Genomic DNA, 19,742 nt, shown 5'->3' with positions numbered 1-19,742 from the left:
TAATCACATTAAAATGCAGATTCCTGGGCTTTGTCCTAATTTTTCTGAATAAGATTAGGTGCAGCTCCCCAGGTGATTTTGAAATAATTGCTCCAAGGACTACACTTTGAGAACCAATGATCAGATACTTGATTTTATCTGTAGGTAAACTGTGCAGAGAAAACCATTAGAAATTGAAATGGCAGTGTAAGGTGGTTTTAGACAAAGGTTTTTCAGGATCTCCTTCAAGAAAATTAATTGATCATGAGTTTTATAAGTTTACTAGAGGCCTGGTGCATGAAATTCGTGCAGGGGGGGGTGGGGTTGTCCCTTAGCCGAGCCTGCACCCTCTCTAATCTGGGACCTCTCTCACAATCCAGGACTGCGGGCTCCCAACTGCTCGCCTGCCTGCCTTCCTGAATGCCCCTAACAGCTTCTGCCTGCCAGCCTGATCACCCCCTAACCCAGGGGTCCTCAAACTTTTTAAACAGGGGGCCAGTTCACTGTCCCTCAGACCGTTGGAGGGCCGGACTATAGTTTAAAAAAAAAACTATGAACAAATTCCTATGCACACTGCACATACCTTATTTTGAAGTAAAAAAACAAAATGGCAAAAACACCTGCATGTGGCCCGCAGGCTGTAGTTTGAGGACGCCTGCCCTACCAATCCCCTGCCAGCCTGATTGATGCCTAACTGCTCCTCTGCCAGCCTGTTTGCTCCCAACTTCCCTCCTCTGCCGGTCTGGTCACCCCTAACTGCCCTCCCCTGCAGGCCTGGTCACCCCCAACTTCCCTCCTCTGCCAGCCTGGTCACCCCTAACTGCCCTCTCCTGCAGGCTTGATTGCCCCCAACTGCCCTCCCTTGTAGGCCTGGTCCCTCCCAACTGCCCTCCACTGCTGGCCTGATCGCCCACAACTGCCCTCAATTGCAGGCCTTGTCCCTCCCAACTGCCCTCTCCTGCTGGCCATCTTGTGGCAGCCATCTTGTGTCCACATGGGGGCAGGATCTTTGACCACATGGGGCAGCCATCTTGTGTGTTGGAGTGATGGTCAATCTGCATATTACTCTTTTATTAGATAGGATAGAGGTCTGGTACATGGGTGGGGGCTAGCTGGTTTGCCATGAAGTTTGTCCCGGATCAGGGTCGGGGTTCCCTTGGGGCATGGGGCCACCTGGGTGAGGGGCTGTGGTGGTTTGCAGGCCGGCCATGCCCCCTGGTGACCCAAGCAGAGGCCCTGGTATCTGGGGTTTATTTATCTTCTACAATTGAAACTTTGTAGCCTGGAGTGGAGCCAAGTCTTCTGCTTGCTCCGTGGTGGCAGCCATTTCTGTTGGGATTTATTTATCTTCTATAATTGAAACTTTGTAGCCTTAAATGGAGGCCAAGGCAGGCCAGGGTGTGCAGAAAGCTTGGCTTCCTCCATCGCAGGGGAAACCCAAGCCTCCATCCTGCTCTCTCTGTGGCCACAGCCATCTTGGTTGGGTTAATTTGCATATTCGTTCCTGATTGGCTGGTGGGTGTGGCTTGTGGGTATAGCAGAGGTATGGTCAATTTGCATATTGCTCTTTTATTAGATAGGATTAGAGGCCCAGTGCATGAAATTCATGCACGGGTGCAGTCTCTAGGCCTGGCTGGTGATCTAAGCGCGAGTGTCTGGCATGGAAGGGCAGGTCCCAGCTGACCTCAGCCCTGGGCAGCACCTGGGCCACCCTCTTCCTGAGTCATTGGGCCCCTGCCTCGCTCCTTCAGTGCCTGGGAGCCGGGCAGTGGCCCTGCCCCCTGCTGCCACTGCTGGTCACCATCTGCAGGGTGATCCTGCCCCACCTGGCTCCCTCAGCAACTGGAAGCTGGGTGGTGGCCTTGCCCCCTGCTGCCGCCGCTTGTTGGCGTCTGTGGTGTGATCAGCGAGGCAATAGGACCCCACTAGCACCCACTTTGGCCTGGCGCCACCTGTTCACCTGCTCCACTATTCCGCTGCGGTCCTGCTCTTGTCAGGGTCCATTGGGGCCAGCAGTGCCTCCACTGCCGCCTGCTGCCAGCACCAGGTCGCTGATACCCACCATGTTTGCGCCGCCCTGTGGTGGTCAGTGCACGTCATAGCAAGTGGTGGAACTCCTGGTCGAGGGAACAATTTGCATATTAGGCTTTTATTATGTAGGATATTTGATTTATTTTAAGACAGTTTTTTTATTGAGGTATAATTGACAACATGATCATGTCAGGGGCACAACACAATCATTTGCTATTCATTATATACTGCAAAATGATCGCCACAATAAAACTTAGTTTTAAAAAAATCGCAGTAATTGATTTTTATATAAGAAATCAGTTCACACCCAGCATCTTAGTTCCATGTAATGATTTCTTCCAACAGTTTTTATGAATAGCTCCAAGGGAACGCAAGAGACGTTTCAGTGTGAGGGAAGAGAAATGGCATTTGCCTCTCTGTGTGCAAGGCTTCTAGCAGCTTATGCTTGTAGGCTGCTTTTTAATGCATGACAGCAAGTGGTATCATTTTGTTTTAGATCATAATTTTCATAGAAGCAAAAATCTGCTGTGAAGGCAGAAAACCAACACTCTAATGTAAATATATTACCAGATTTGAGTGCTCATAGTAATCAGCAAAGACAAATGTTTAACATTGTATACACAGCAAAGTGTTTTATGTTAAATCAAATAGAAAAAAACAAACACTAATAAAGAAATCTACAAATGTACAATAAACTAGGTGATGAGAACAAGTGCTCACATTAGCAGTAGGATACTGGTGTTACACATCTGACTTAAAATAACGGACTTATTCACAATTCCCTTCATTCTACCTCCATTATTTTGTTCATTTCAATCTCAGTAGCTTCCTATTAATTACAATACCTGAGATAACTTGTTAAATTATCTACATTTGCACATTTCTTTTCCTAAGTGTTTTTAGTCCAGAAAGGAGGCCAAAAACATTGGCTCAGAATATCAGATCTTTTTGAATGCAGGAATCTTTTATTTTTATGCTTTTAAAAAGTAATCTGTCTCACTAGTGTCTATTTTAGATAGAAGACATTCATATGAAAACATACCTGCTTTTAAAAAAATTATAATTACAGATAATTAATGTAACATTTTTATTTTTATTTTTTTTGATATTTTATATATATTTTTTCTTTATTGATTAAGGTATTACATATGTGTCCTTATCCTCCATTGCCCCCCTCCCCAAGCCCCCACTCATGCCCTCACCCCCCTGTTGTCTGTGTCCATTGGTTAGGCTTATATGCATGCATACAAGTCCTTTGGTTGATCTCTCCTCTTACCCCCCCACGCTCCCCTACCTTCCCTCTGAGCTTTGATTGTCTGATTGATGCTTCTCTGTCCTGGATCTGTTTTTGTTCATCAATTTATGTTGCTCATTATATTCCACAAGTGAGTGAGATCATGTGATATTTATCTTTCTCTGATTGGCTTATTTCGCTTAGCAGAATGCTCTCCAGTTCCATCCATGCTGTTGCAGATGCCTGATTTCTTAATGGTGTTGTCAGAAGCCTAGACAAATCCTTCTCACCATCATTCTTCCACAAAACCCCAAGTTTCAAACAATCACTATTATGAATATGATATATACTTTTCCAATTCATTTCAAATAAATTATACCTATATATACATACACTTATCCATAAACAATATTTAATAGTTTTGCTTGCATGGCTTTAAAATTTACAAAAATAATATTCTTTGTACATATCATTCTTCAACTTACTTTCTTTGCTCCTATTATCTCTTTGAGGTCTAGCTATGCTTGTCATATATAGAAATTTATTTCATTTTTTTAAACTGCTGTATGTGCTCAAATGTTACATTTTATTTTCTCGTTCTGCTACTGATGAACATTTAGATTGTTCAAAGATTTTACAGTAATAAAAATCTTTATTTTTTTTTGTAAATACTCAAGAGTTTCTCTGGTATAGATATCTATCTGTTGAATTATGGTTATTAGGATTTCCAATTTTACTAGATACTGCCAAATCGCACCTTAAAGTAGTCATACCAATTAACACTACACTACCACCAGCCATTTATGACAGCCCCCACTGACTCACATTTTTATAAGCTCTTGTTTTTGACAGACTTTAATTTTTGCCATTCTAATTTATAAAAAGCCATATCTCTCTATTTTTCTAATTTGCAGTTCCTGATTGCTGCTGAGCGTATACATATTTTCATGTTTAGTAGCCATTCTGACTTCATATCCCTTGCCAGTTTTGGGGGGTAAGGTATTGTGGTGGCAGGGAGATGTGCCTTACAGGCCATTGTTGTAGGGAGCATCATTGAACAAGGGCCCCAGTAGCTATGGGTCGAAATCTTTCACTCACTGCGTTTTCATGAGTGACTGAGTGTGGAAGGGATACAGATTTGTGTTTAAAAAACATGGAACCTATTTATTAATTAACTAGCTTTCCCATTGCAGGAAAAATCCTGCAATAGGATTTCCTGCTGCACTCTACCCCGCCTCTGCCCCGCCCTTGTCGCCCGCCTCACCTTCTCCTCCAGCCCGCCTGCGTTTCCCTCCGCCCCCGGCCCCGCCTCCGCCCCGCCCTTGTCGCCCGCTTCACCTTCTCCTCCAGCCCGCCTGCGTTTCCCTCCGCCCCCGGCCCCGCCTCCGCCCCGCCCTTCTCCTCCCCCCCGGCTTGCTTGCTTCTTCGAAGCTTTACTCCTTTCTGCAGCTCTTGGCTTCTTTGGACGCTGTCTTGATATGCAAATTAGCCGCCATCTTTGTTGGGGCAATTTGCATACTCGTCCTGATTGGTTGGTGGGCACGGCTTGGCTGGTGGGCGTGGCTTAGGTGTAGCGAAGGTGCGGTCAATTTGCATATTTGTCTATTATTAGATTAGATTTGGCTTCAAGGACTCCCAGATAGGTTTCCAAAACTTGCTTGGACTTAGACTGCACAATGATTTCATCTTCTCCCACCCAAGCCTTCACTCCGGGCTTGAACTTGCATTGAGGTCTGACAACCCTCCAAGCTTTCCCTGTCTCCTTCCCTATTTCCTTTTACACAAATATTTTTTCTACATTTCACATTTAATATTATCTTAGCATAGGAGGAGAGGTCTTCAAAACTCCTTGAAAAAGATCTAAACTGATAGGAAATTGAAGATGTTTTAAGCATTAGACAAGACTTCATCTTTTAGCAATACTTTCCTTAATAATATTTTAATGGTGTGTAAAATGCCATATTCTTCTATAGGTATAATAATGATCACAACTGCTATCCAAACTTAAAAACCTAAAAAAGAAACACCCACAAACAAACCTAGAGGAACTGGATGATTTACTAGCAAATTCTACTATTTGATTAAATACAAATAAAATTGAAGAAAGAAGCATGAAGAAGGTTGAGTAGACACTACCATTGTGAAGATGATTCAATGTCTACTAAAAAAGGTAGCTGAACTGTATCTAACCTTTAAACAACATGCATTTCCCATGTTACTTAAACTATACCAAACCATATAAACAAATGGCAAGCTCTTCAGTTCATTTTCTAAAGGCAACATAGTCTTAGTACCCAGAAGTGAAAAAAAACTATGAAAAAGAAAACTATAGTTAATCATATTTATGATGTAGAGATTCAAATAAAATGTTATAAATAAAATATTAATACATAGCATACAGAATGATATAAAACTAATAAAATATGAGCAAGCAAAATTTATAAGAATGTAAGGGTGCTTCAATATAAAAAATATATATAAACAAAATATAATTTGTTATATTGACAAAGAAGAACACCAAATAAAGGTCAGTAAATATTAAAAGACTCTTACATAAAATTCAGCAGTCATTTCTAATAAAAAATCAAAGACAAATAGAAGTAAACTTCATAAATACAGTATTTTTTAGTTAACATTCTAAAGTAGACATTTTAAATGGCAAGAAGTTAATGCCATTTGTCTATAAGTAGGAATAATATTAAATATTCACGAAAAGATTGTTCACTTAAAAAAAACAACCCAAGGGATTCTAGCCAAAAGCAAAGAGACAAACAGAAAACCAAAAAGTCTGCTAGAAGTAATAAGGGAATATGAGATGTATGGATCATAGTTAAGCATACAAAAATAATAAGCTTTTCTCTAGACTAGCAGCAACTGTCTCAAAATGGATATAGAAAGTTATTTAATTCACAATAGTATAAAATCGTAAAATACTAAGGATATTAGTGGGAATGTAAATTGGTGTAGCCACTGTGGAAAATAGTATGGAGGTTCCTCAAAAAATTAAAAATAGAACTACCATATGACCTAGCAATTTCACTTCTCGGTATTTATTTGAAGGAAGTGAAATCACTATCTCAAAGAGATACCTGCACCCCCAGGTTTGTTGCAGCATTATTTATAATACCCAAAACATGTAAACAACCTAAGTATCCATCAACAGATGAATGGATAAAGAAAATTTGGTATATATACACATATATACAAATATTATTCAGTCATAAAAAACAAAAAAAAAAAGGAAATCCTGCCATTTGCAAAACCATGGATGGACCTTGAGGGCATTGTGATAAATGAAGTAAGACAGATACATTCTGTATGATCTCACTTATGTATGGAATCTTAAAAAAAATCTGATCTTATAGATACGGACAACAGATTGATGGTTGCCAGAGAAAGGAGTGGGGGTTATCCTACTGTATCACCTCCAACATGACATAATTTTTAACATCAGGCCTTTTGTCACCCCAGCTCAGGATTATTGACAACTAGAGGCCCGGTGCATGAAATTCGTGCACGGGGGGGTGAGGGGTCCCTCAGCCCAGCCTTCACCCTCATCAATCTGGGACCCCTTGAGGGATGTCCGACTGCCCGTTTAGGCCCGATCCCAGCCTGCCTGATTGCCCCTAAGCGTTTCTGCCTGCCAGCCTGATCACCCTCTAACCACTCCCCTGCCAGCGTGATCGACACCTAACTGCTCCCCTGCCAGCCTGTTTGCCCCTAACTGCCCTCCCCTGCTGGCCTGGTCACCCCTAACTGCTCTCCCCTACTGGCCTGGTCGCCCCTAACTGTCCTCCCCTGCTGACCTGGTCACCCCCAACTGCCCTCCCCTGCAGACCTTTTCTCTCCCAACTGCCCTCCCCTGCAGGCCTGGTTGCCCCTAACTAACCTCCCCGGCCAGCCCAATCAACCCCAACTGCCCTCACCTGCCGGCCTGGTCACCCCTAACTGCCCTCCCCTGCTGGGCTGGTCACCCCTAACTGCCCTCCCCTGCCGGCCTGGTCTCCCCTAACTGCTCTCCCCTACTGGCCTGGTTCCCCCCAACTGCCCTCCCCTGCTGGCCTGATTGCCCACAACTGCCCTCCCCTGCTGATTATCTTGTGGTGGCCATCTTTGACAACATGAGGATGGCCATCTTGTGTTGGAGTGATGGTCAAGTTGCATATTACCTTTTTATTATATAGGATAGAGTTCCTTGGGGGGCAGTGGTTAGAATGGCTTCAGCCTATTGAAGCTGTGAAATAGTTTTTAAAATAAATGATCACTGTTAGTTTGCCTCCTTTGTGAGCTTAGAGTTTTGTAGTAAGCATTTGACAATTTAAATATAAACAATGTTGGCAACTCAAGGAGAGATGGTGGATTGCTCCTGGATTGTCAAGGAAAAGGAGAATAGTATAGAAGTGTATTTTTGTAAAGGGAGAGAGAAGAAGGTAGTAGCAAAAGAAAAGAGCAGATATTTGAAGATGGGAAGGGAAATGGGAGAGAACCTTTTTGAATTAAAGAGAGAGTAGTACCTATTTGACTCTTCTCATCCTTCAAATCTCAGGCTGAGCCCCATCTCTTTCAGAAAGTCTTCTAGTATTTGCTGTCTATTGTATAGATACTTCTGTCACCTGTACAACTAATTTGTAGGTCAATTGTGTACTATTTTATGACCTATATTAAAATGGTTAATGAAAACTTTTGGATGTTAGTTAGTATTCTTCAGGATTATGGCTTAGATTTAGAATGACTGGGAGTCAAAGACTATTTCTGATAAATTCTAAACTTCTTTTACAATGCCTAGCATGGTTGTTGCCACAGAAAGTTTATTACCTGGGAGAAAGGTGACACAATCCATGTGGAAGGAGGGTGACAGGAGAGGCAGAATGGATGGAGAGGTCACAAGAATGAGGTGTTGGGTGGATGAGTCGGTGAGAGAAGTTTGGAAAGGAGTTGCCTTGTACTGACGGGTATCCACTAAAACGTTTAGATACAGCAGTGGTAGGGGTGGGGGATGATGTGGGAGGATGGGGGCGTGAGGGGTAAGAGTTTGTAAGTAACATTCATTTAGTACCTCTTATTGAGAGTTTTATTCAGTTTTGGAGATTCCATTATAACAGTGTATTTAAATCGGAAGGAAGTGCACTTGAGCACATTAATAGCACTTAGATTTATATAATGGCCTATGGATGATATACACACACATATTTACATACCCATAAATATACATAGGCTTTACTTTTTTATATTTTCCAATTATTATTATTTAATGTTCATTAATGGCATTTAAAAAATTAAACAAAAATTTATTTCTCAAAATCAGCAATGTTTTGACCAATTGAAGTGGATTTAAAATAATCAAGATGCAGTGTTCAAAATTCAATTGTAGCTAAAAGCAATAGAGTGATATATGATTACCTTTGAAGGTAAAAGGACCTTTCAAATTCAGACCCAGCATACTAACAATTTCCTTCTTACTTTCTACTTTTGATAATAGGACATCTCCAAGTTTGCAGAGAAAGACAATATAGTTCTTGGAGAAGGCGGAATCACACTGAGTGGAGGGCAGCGAGCAAGAATTTCCTTGGCAAGGTGAATATCCGGTTATTGGTCCAGTAAGCATTTGCTGTAAATATCATGCATGTAGAAATTATAGATATTTCTCTATTTTTATATTCTGTTTTGGAATTGAAAAGTGCTTGGAGTCTTATGACTGGCTGGTTAAGAATCACCTTCTTTAAGAACTATAGATCATGATATAGTATTCATATCTGATAAAAATGCATGCAATTATTTTGGTGTGTGTATATTTGATTACCTTATGGTATGTTTTACTACAAAGGAAAACGCTGGGATAATGCATAGAACAAGGAAAGATATGATGTAAACTTTTTTGTGAAGTCCATCACACAGTTCCCTGCCCACCTCCACCCCACAATGAACACACCTGCTCTAGGCTTCTGTTCAAGCTTCTTAGTTTAGATAAACATGTATTTTCAAAATTTTCAACGTAATTATTCTCATAACAAGAATAGCAAGGCAAATGATATCCCTTGGTTTAAAGTCTGTAGTCTTTAAAGACAAAAAAGACAAGCACATCGGACACTGTGGTGGGTCGTTCCATTAGTAGAGACATTATTAGTCTAAGCATTTTGAGCTGTCAAAGAGAGAAGTAAGTCCGTACAGCTAATTTCTGTCAAGTTGAAAATGCTGTGGTTAAACTGTCATGTTCAATTTAAAAAGTTATTGGTGATATGGGATGTCAAATGTTCCTCCAGTTATATTAGAACAAAATTCTTCTTACTGTGCTGCCACAGTTGTTAATAAGAAATCACATTGATTTACTGATATTTTGGCTCCTTTCCCTTACTTGTTTTTCCTGCTTTTAAAAGCTGAGACAGAAAACTGACTCACTGAGCACCTGCAAATGCCTAGTAATATTCTAGGTGGGGTGTGTGTGTGTGTGTGTATGTGTGTGCTTTTACTTAATCCCTGTATCACCTTGGAAAGATAGATTTGTTCTTCTATTTTATGAAAGAAACCATGAGATAATTGAAGCTGTTATATATTAACTTGCTAAAAGCCATATTGGGAAATGGTGGAGTTATAATTTGAACTAGGTCCTCTTGATTCTACATAAGTGCTGGGAAGGCCTGGGGAGGGTGTGGGAGTGGGGTTGAGGGGGTCAATAGGGGTTAAAGGGGACATCTGTAATACTTTCAACAATAAAGATAATTTTTAAAAAATGATGTCTCTAAATAAATGGAAGTTGATTAATTAACCTGTGAACCCAAGTAAGACTTATCTTAAACATTCCATTTTATGCTTAGGTAAATTATGCTATGAAGCTTCTAGACATTCAATATACAATTGAGTTTGTATTTACTAGTTTAAGATTTGGTTTTATTGTAAGGTGTACACAGTTTAAAGTACTACAGAAAATAATTATTTTTATTTTTATTGGAATGTGTCATGTGTTGTCCAGTTTTAGATGATGAATACATCATAAATATATTAACAATATATGTCATAGGTATAAAGGAGAGAGAGAAGTATGACGTGGGGGAAGGAAGACCTGGAGGGTATAGTTTGATGGAGGTCTTTTAGCTAGCTCTCTTGCATTTTGTCTTAAAAAATAACACTGCAAAGGTTGTTTTAGATTTTACTTTGACTTTTGGCCATTTCTGTATTTTCTCTTAGAAATCTGATTGAATACATATTTCTTTATGTATAGTACCCAGAACTATACATAAACACTGATTTCTGTGTGGTTGGTGGTGTTGGGGGCGGGGGGCTAAGGTAACTAACAACCACACCTGAAAATTTTAAGTGTTATGAAGAAATTATCTCATTCACATTAACATGGGACTATATCTCCATTTTATTACTGTGCTATTGTCAACTTAATGAAGAATTTACTTGCTCATAATATTTTATTTTTTAACTTAAAAAGTAAAAAAAAAATGGTTATTCATTTTTACTGTGAATTATTCATTTTTTTTCCTGTTTGTAATTTTTGTGAATATGGTACAGAGACTGAGACTATAAGGAATAAAAAGCATATCAATTATATAGCTACAATAGTACTGCTACCAATTTGCTATAGCAGTCAACACCGAAAAACATTAAAAAGAAATCATTTCACATAAGTGCTGCAATTTAGTTGCTGTCTCTGATATTTTAGAGGATTGAAACAGTCCATTTTATTCTTTTTCCTCCACCACAATGCACAATCTTTGATGGCAGGAACTGTGTAATTTTTACCATTGTGTTCCCAGCATATAGCACTGTGTTTTGCTCTAGTTATATTCTATTGTTAGAAAGTGTTCTCTTTTTTTCTATTTAAGGTAATGTTTTAAATTGTATGGTATGGTGTGATTCAGTTTGTAACTTTTGCTGGTTAATGTCACATTTAGCAAAACCATGTTAGCAATTCTTGGAGTGTTGTGAAAAGCCATAAAAATGATATATAATTTATTTTTCTTCATTTAAAATCATCTACACTAAATGACATGGGACATACAGAGGAAATCTAAATTAGTTTTCATTTTCTTTTTAGAGCAGTATACAAAGATGCTGATTTGTACCTGTTAGACTCTCCTTTCGGGTACCTAGATGTTTTAACAGAAAAAGAAATATTTGAAAGGTATGTTCTTTGAATAACATAATGCTCATGCTAAAAGATGAAGAATGACTATTCTACCATGGACTGCATATTATTCCTTGAGAAATGTGTCCACCATTGTGACTCTATGAAAGAATGCAACATAGCACTTACTCAAATCTCATTTTCTCTTTGCAGCCAATATTCAATATCATTTCCATGAAAACCACTAACCACCTCATGCTAAGCCAGTTTCTTCCTTGCTGTTGCTTGAATAGTCACTGTCTATGTAGTTTTTACAGTATTATTGTCGTGACATTATTTTTATTGGTTATTATACGGAATGTTTTTTCTTGCTTTTTTGTGTTATTATTTTATTCTATCTCCTCCTTAGATAGTAAACTTGTTAAGGAAGAAAACAAGCTGAATTTTTTAATGTTTAATGTAAGTGAATGCTCAGACTATACATCCACCTCAATGCCTCCTTCAGAACCTTGTCCTCAGTCACACAGGGCTTGGGATTTACATTTCATTGTAGCTCCTAGCAGGGCTCAGAGTGTGCAAAGTTCCAAAAAAAAGCAGTTACTTATCTGACTTGATTTCTAAGCTTCAAGCTGATTTCATAGACTATAAAGTAGTTTATTTATGAGAATTGTCATGATACTCTTCTAGAAATAAAGATTTTAAGAAAAAAGGATATAGATGTAAGTGTGTATTAAATGGCAACATTATTCCTGGAAGCACCTTTCCTAGAATTTAGTTAAATTTAATACCTAACATACTATTTTTACAATACTATGACTATGATAAGTAACTTCTTATCCATATAAACTTTGCTAGCCATGTTAGTATATTAGAGTACCCGCTAGAATTATGTCTCTTTCTATACAATATGAAATGTTTAACCTTTTGCACTCGGATGTCAAGTGTGACTCGACATGGTTAGCATTAGAATAAAGGAATTGAGAAAAAAGCAAGCGAGTGCAAAGGGTTAATGCCTAAAAGGAGTTTGTCTCCCTTAGATGATTCTGTTCTGGATTTAGTTCTAGATTAGAGGGAAATTTTATTAGAGGAGGATCAATTTATTATTTAATTCTTAGGTTTATTGTTGTTGTTGATTTAACAAATAAAATTAGTTTTAATATAAAGTTTTGAGAACTAACTTGGTGGTCAACTTAAAATGTAAAATGAAATTAATAAAAAATGTAAAGAACAGGAAAGCTCTGAAATGTCAGAAGATACATAGAAAGATTCCCCTCAGGAATCTTAAAGGTCATCTAACAATTCTGTCAGTTTCTAGATGAATGAATCATGTCCCAGAGGTTAACCAATTTGCTCAAACTCAAACATTTATTTAATATAGATATTTAATTTCATTTTAGGTCTTTTAACACTCAACTTTACAATATAGCAGCTTATATAATAAAGAGGTAATATGTAAATTGACCATCAGACCCTCACAAGATGGCTGCCTATGACCAGGCTGGCAGGGTTTAGTGAAGGATGACCAAACGATAGAACAAGCAGGCTGCGTGGGGCGACCAGGCCGGCAGGGGGGTTATGAGGGACGACCAAATGACTGAACAGCAGACTGCGTGAGGTGACCAGGCAGGCAGGGGGGCAGTTGGGGGTGATTAGGCTGGAGGGGGGGGCAGTGAGGGGCCACTAGGTTGGCGGGGGGGGGACGCAGTTGGGTGCAACCAGGCCGGCATGGGGGGGCAGTAAGGGGTGACCAGGCAGGCGGGCGGGGGCAGTTAGGAGTGACCAGGCCGGCAGGGAGGGGGCAGTTGGGGGTGATCTGGCAGGCAGGCAGGTGAGTGATTAGGAGCCAGTGGTCCAGGATTGTGAGAGGGATGTCTGACTGCTGGTTTAGGCACGATCTTGGGGTCTGAGGGGTCCCGGATTGGAGAGGGTGCAGGCTGGGCTGAGGGGACACCTTGTGCACGAATTTCATGCACCAAGCCTCTAGTACTATAATAATTCAGTAATACAGTATTTCATGCTATAGTAACTCAAAAGGAACCAAATTAATTAGTATTGGGTATTTACTTTTAGAATTATTTTAAGTATAATAACATTGTATTATAAAGGTTTTATATAAGAATACATTAATAAAATGTTTAAATGAAATGCATATAGTATTATAATAAAGAGTTTATAAAATTGACATCTTACTTATATCTTTTTATATTCTTAAAGCTGTGTCTGTAAGTTGATGGCTAACAAAACTAGGATTTTGGTCACTTCTAAAATGGAACATTTAAAGAAAGCTGACAAAATATTAATTCTTCATGAAGGCAGCAGCTATTTTTATGGGACATTTTCTGAATTACAAAATCTACGGCCTGACTTCAATTCAAAGCTCATGGGATATGATTATTTTGACCAGTTTAGTGCAGAGAGAAGAAATTCAATCCTAACTGAGACTTTACGGCGTTTCTCACTGGAAGGAGATGCTGCCATCCCCAGGAATGAAACAAAAAAACAGTCTTTTAAACAGACTGGAGAGTTTGGTGAAAATAGGAAGAACTCTATTCTCAATCCAATCAACTCCTTAAAAAAGTTTTCCATTGTGCAGAAGACTCCATTACAAATTAATGGCATCGAAGAAGATTCAGAAGAGCCTTCAGAGAGAAGGCTGTCCTTAGTTCCAGACTCTGAGCAGGGGGAGGCCATCCTGCCTCGCAGCAATGTGATCAACACTGGTCCCACCTTTCAGCGGCGCAGGAGGCAGTCTGTTCTGAACCTGATGACACGCTCCTCAGTGAACCAAGGTCAAATCATTCACCGAACCCCAGCAGCATCCACACGAAAAATGTCCCTGGCCCCTCAGGGGAACTTAAGTGAAATGGATATATATTCAAGGCGTTTATCTCAAGATAGTGGCTTGGAAATAAGTGAAGAAATTAATGAAGAAGATTTAAAGGTGTGTATAAATTATTAGTGTTGTGTGTGGTTTTTTTTTGCCACAGCGTACAACTGAATGCATATTACTATGTCACAAAACTTACTCAAATTAAGGCTTTAGCATAAGGTTTATCTCAAGACTCTGGAAGTGCAAAGTGCATAATTATGTAAGCAAAAGAATCAACTTAAAAGTGTAAAGAATCAACTATTTCCTCTTGCAATGAACATATCTTTTCCAATAAAATGTATTATCAAAGCAAGGGCTAGTGTTGGGTTTACTAGGCCAATGGTAATCATTATTATAAATTATAAAAATCATATATTATTAAAATTATTATAAAACTGCTTTATTACTACCTTAAAACCTCTGTGGGAAGAGATGGAGTATAAACAAATATATAAACAGGTAATAGCAGTAGTTTAGAGAGCAAGGAATATTTTTGTATGTAAGGCATATATACTTATAATCTCTTAACAGGACTACTTACATTGTCATTTATATATCAATCTTACCTGAATTAGTTAGTGTGACCTTTTTTATCTGTTAATATATTTTTATTGATTTCAGAGAGGTAAGGAAAGGAAGAGAGAGATAGAAACATCAATGATGAGAGAGAATTATTGATTAGCTGCCTCCTGCACATTCCCTACTAGGGATTGAGCCCGCAACCCAGACATGTGCCCTTGACTGGAATTGAACCTGGAACCCTTCAGTCTGCAGGCCGACGCTCTATCCACCGAGCCAAACTGGCTAGGGCCTTTTTTATCTTTTAAATTGGATTTCTAGACAGGTTTCTTTTAAAAAAAGTTGTGTGAAACTTAACGTATACTAGCACCAACCTTTAGACAGTAAGTTTTTTACATTAAGTTTTAAAGGATAAAATACTTTTATTTTAAAAATTAGAGGCCCAGTGCATGACATTTGTACACTGAGAGGGGGATGTTCTTTAGCCTGGCCTGTGCCCTCTTGCAGTCTGGGACCCCTCAGGGGGATGTCTGTCTGCTGGCTTAGGCCCGCTTCCTGTGGGGAGCATGAGGAGTGGGCCTAAGCTGGCAGTTGGACATCCCCCCAGGCATCCTAGCACTGCCGTGGAGTCAGGAGTGGCGTGGAGTCAGGAGGGGCTCCCGCCACTGCCGCTGCACTTGCCAGCCATGAGCCCGGCTTCTGGCTGAGCGGTGGGCGCTCCCCTTGTGGGAGCGCATTGACCACCAGGGGGTAGCTCCTGCATTGAGCATCTGCCCCCTGGTGGTCAGTGCGCGTCATAGTGACCGGTTGTTCTGCCATTCAGTTGATTTGCATATTAGGGTTTTATTATATAGGATAGGTGGAGGGGTTTTGTCTAATATTTACTAGAAAAATTTCTTAAGTGCCTTGAATGAAACAGGCAGCATTGTGATGAGTTGATATATTTACTAGCATAGATCAATTAAGGGTAGTATGACCATTGGCAATCACAAATCATTTCACATTTCTGGGCCAAGGTTTTCTTCTTTGTGAAATGAAAAAACACAATAGATTATTTCTAAGATACATACTTTCAGTATTTCTATAATTTAAAAAAATATGTTTTATTGATTTTTTTTTACAGAGAGGAAGGGAGAGGGAGAGAGAGTTAGAAATATCAATGAGAGAGAAACATCAATCAGCTGCTTTCTGCACCCCTCCTACTGGGGATGTGCCCACAACCAAGGTACATGCCCTTGACCAGAATCGAATCTGGGACCCTTGAGTCCACAGGCCAACGCTCTATCCACTGAGCCAAACCGGTAGGGCTATTTCTATAATTTTTATAAAAGGTTTCCTAAAGGATAATTTATCTGTATGGTTTTAATATCAGTTTGAATGAATTTCTCAAACCTGAGCCCATAAATTTAGTTGTAAAGAATGATTTCTTTGATTAATACCTAGTTATTACTTATTGATTGCTCTACTGCTAGGCAGCATATACTTAGTCCCCATTACTGCCCAGAACGTACCTATCACCATCTTCATTTACAAAGAAGGAAAGTGAACTTTAGGGATGTTTAACTGCCCAAATTCAAGCAGCATTTAGGAAGTCAATGTGTAGTCCAGATTCAAAGCCAGGTTTATTTGATTCCAAAAATCTTCATACCTAACCAGGGGGCTATGTTCCAATTTAATTGGAATCCCTTCTTTGAAGTATTAGTGCTTTTCCTGTGAATTTTGTTGACTTCATGAGAACCAAAAGTATCCTTTTCCTTTGGACTATCTACAATCACTCTTTTTCAAACTTTTGAAATGCATCTACATAGGACAAATCAAAACTTCTAGGGGAATACCCTGAGGAGTAGAATTATGTAATTTAAACCATAGCTGGAAGGAGAGATAATACTAGTCTACTGCGAAATATAGAAACATCAGTTGCCCTTAGATCTATTGGGAGATTTCTACAGATAGTCAAATTTCAAAGTGTATTTGTCCATGGACCCAGTTAAATAAATTAAGGAGAGCTCTGGGAAGCTTCAGCTTGAAGGTACTGTTCATTTGGTTAAAGGTGTGACACTGGAAGCATTAAAATGGTAAAATTGTCAAAAAATAGTAGTAATCAGTGGTATGCTTTCAGAATTTTGAAGAATTACAGTGCTTCTCATTTTTCAAAAAGCTGTGTTGTTCCAATGGACATTATACTGGCTGTGGAGTGACACCACACGTGTCATTCATAATGTTTTATATTTGTTGAAATTCACTTAGTTTCAAATAGTAATATTTTCTTATTTTTACAGATTCAAAATAAAACCACATAGGACCCATGTGATAGGTGATTGGAAACTGTATAGCCTCATTGCAATAACCATGATTCTTTTCTTCAGGAGTGCTTTTTTGATGATGTGGAGAGCATACCAGCAGTGACTACATGGAACACATACCTTAGATATGTTACTGTCCACAAGAGCTTAGTTTTTGTGCTAATTTGGTGCTTCGTTATCTTTTTGGCTGAGGTAAGAATTTTTCTGCTGTAAAATGTTACTGTGATTTAAAGTTAAAATAAGAATAGTTTGGAAGGATACATGCATATATATGTACACATGTATAAATGTATATACATAAATACAAGTACATATATAACTTTATACTATATAATGGTAGGTATAGTTTCATATAGATATTTTATTATCTCATATATACCATATAAAATAGACAGACACATATATCTTCTATATAAAGAGTTTTTATTAGAGAGGGTCAGAACTTCAAAGTAGAATGCCTTTATATGGGTTGAAATGAAACACTAAAAGAATCATTCTGTACTAAATTTTAAATTCATTTGACTCTAGATATTGCATTATTAAATATGCAAGTGATGAATCATCACCTTTAAATGACTTTCTTCAAAAATGAAATAAAAATATATTAGTGGCTAGTAATCTTTGTAAACAATCCTTTCAGAGATTTGGATTACCCACTTACGGAGTATTTCTGTGTTCAACGCCACCATCATGGTGTTTTTGCCATGTCCCTGCTGTTCTTCATATCAGTAGGTTTTAAAAAAGGGGAAGTGCAATCGACAAAGGCCACAAAATCAGTTTCACATCAGCATAAGAGGTTTCTAAGTTGATTGATGGGTGAGGCTTTCCTCTAGATCAGGAGCAGCTACCTAAATGGCAAAAGAGGCCTGGCAAGTGGATGCAGTGGTTTTGAGGCTGAATGAAGAACATTTGAACTCCAATTGTCTAAAGGGGGCAACTAGAACTCAGCACCAGCCAAGAACTTGCTATGAGGGAATTTGGGATCTGTTTTGCTGTCTTCTTATTTATCAAGATAAAATGGAAACCCAGATCTCTCTATATAAAAGCCTAATGTGCACATTGTCCCCGAGGGAGTTTGACTGGGAGACCAATTACTTGCTATGATGTGCGCTGACCACCAGGGGGTGGCACGGAATGAAGGAAGGTCCCAGCTCGCAGCCAGCAGCCAGCAGGTGGGGAAGGGAGGCCCTGGCCAGCAGCCTGAGGCCCCCATCGGCCCTTATCGCCAGCCAGGCCTAGGGACACTACCTGTGCATGAATTTCATGCACTGGGCCTCTAGTTTTTCTATAAAATGTTACCATTTTTGCCCTAGCCAGTTTGCCTCGGTGGATAGAGCATTGGCCTGCAGATGGAAGGATCTCAGGTTCAATTCCAGTTGGGGGCACATGCCTAGGTTGCAGGCTTGATCCCCAGTGTGGGGCATGCAGGAGGCAGCCAATCAATGATTTTCTCTCATCATTGATGTTTCTATCTCTCTTTCCCTTTACATTCCTCTCTGAAATCAATAAAAATATATTATTAAAAAAAGTCACCATTTTTATTTTTATTTTTAATATTATTTTAATGTTACCCTTTTTAAATGTGTGTAGTCAATGAAATAAAAACAAATAAACACTACATGGCCACAACAAAACACACCTATGGATTGGATTCAGCCTGGGAATGACTACTTACTTTAGACATTTATTCCAGAGGACAAAAGTCTGGGTGTGTCCTAATATACAATCTAAATCTAAGAGGAAGGCCCGTGCTGCTCTCCGGGAAGGAATGAGCAGAAGAGCTGAATCTCCTGAGGCTACATAAATGTGTACATAATTGAAACCAAACTGATGACTACATGTTGGTCCTATTGTTAAGCTGTTTCTCACCTCATTTAAAAAGTCTACATAAAATATGACTCCTTTGTGACCGTGTACCATAAGATAGTGTTAAATATCTAAAGGTATGTCCAAAAGGTTGTCCATGCTACTTCACCATTGGTTTCCATTTGAACTTTGGGTTCTGATGATAGCTCTTTCGCCATACTCCTATTTTAAATTAACAAACCAAATGAAGGCCTGCTATGAGCTACTGTATAGCATAGTGCCAACTCTGGAATCACACTGACTTGGCTGTGAATTCTAACTCTGTCTTATTAAAACTATGAAACCCAACCAGTTTGTTGACCTCCTTGAGCTCAGTTTCCTTATCCAGAAAATGGAGGTGGTAATAGTACCAACTTCATAGGCCATTTTTATGGGTTAAGAGATACCATGATTATAAAGCACTTTATGTAGGGCTTGGCACATATTGAGCAATGCTTGTTTTCATCAATATCTTTAAGGTTATGTTATCATTATAAAGCTCAAGATAATTTAAGGTGAACAAGTCCATAACACAGACATAATGAAAGTTTCAGTAATTCCTTTTACACTTTAACAAAAAATATGAGTTGGGTAATTTGACACTCTCACATGAGTAATAAAAATTTCATTGGAAAGTATTTTAAATTTACCTCATTAATCTCTGCCAGTCTTGCCAAATGACCAACATTAATGTGCATAAATCTCAGTCCTGTGCTACATTTAATCTCAAATCAGCCCTTTGTAATTGCTAATGTTTTGAACCTTTGCATCGACAGATCACATTTCTTGATAGTTTTCAATATATAGTGTTAAGAAAAAATGGTCCTATCTGAAAGTGGTGGTGATTTATGTTAATTTACAGGACCTTTGTCCCATGAAACTCAATAGAGT

At 39.1% G+C, this 19,742-nt stretch overlaps 1 protein-coding gene across 1 annotated transcript in view; it reads left to right on the top strand.

Annotated features, from left to right (window-relative positions):
• CFTR (CF transmembrane conductance regulator) overlaps positions 1-19,742 on the top strand; it is a 194,069-nt gene that overhangs the window by 91,587 nt on the left and 82,740 nt on the right. The window contains exons 12-15 of the mRNA XM_054726453.1: positions 8,724-8,818; positions 11,286-11,372; positions 13,530-14,256; positions 17,070-17,198. Of these exons, the coding sequence (XP_054582428.1) occupies positions 8,724-8,818; positions 11,286-11,372; positions 13,530-14,256; positions 17,070-17,198 (1,038 nt within the window). The remainder of the gene's footprint in view (positions 1-8,723; positions 8,819-11,285; positions 11,373-13,529; positions 14,257-17,069; positions 17,199-19,742) is intronic.

Source organism: Eptesicus fuscus, chromosome 14, assembly GCF_027574615.1.
Source record: "Eptesicus fuscus isolate TK198812 chromosome 14, DD_ASM_mEF_20220401, whole genome shotgun sequence".
NCBI classification, from domain to species: Eukaryota; Metazoa; Chordata; class Mammalia; order Chiroptera; family Vespertilionidae; genus Eptesicus; species Eptesicus fuscus.
Note: the sequence above shows the minus strand (reverse complement) of the source record. Positions and strands in the feature narration are given on the sequence as shown.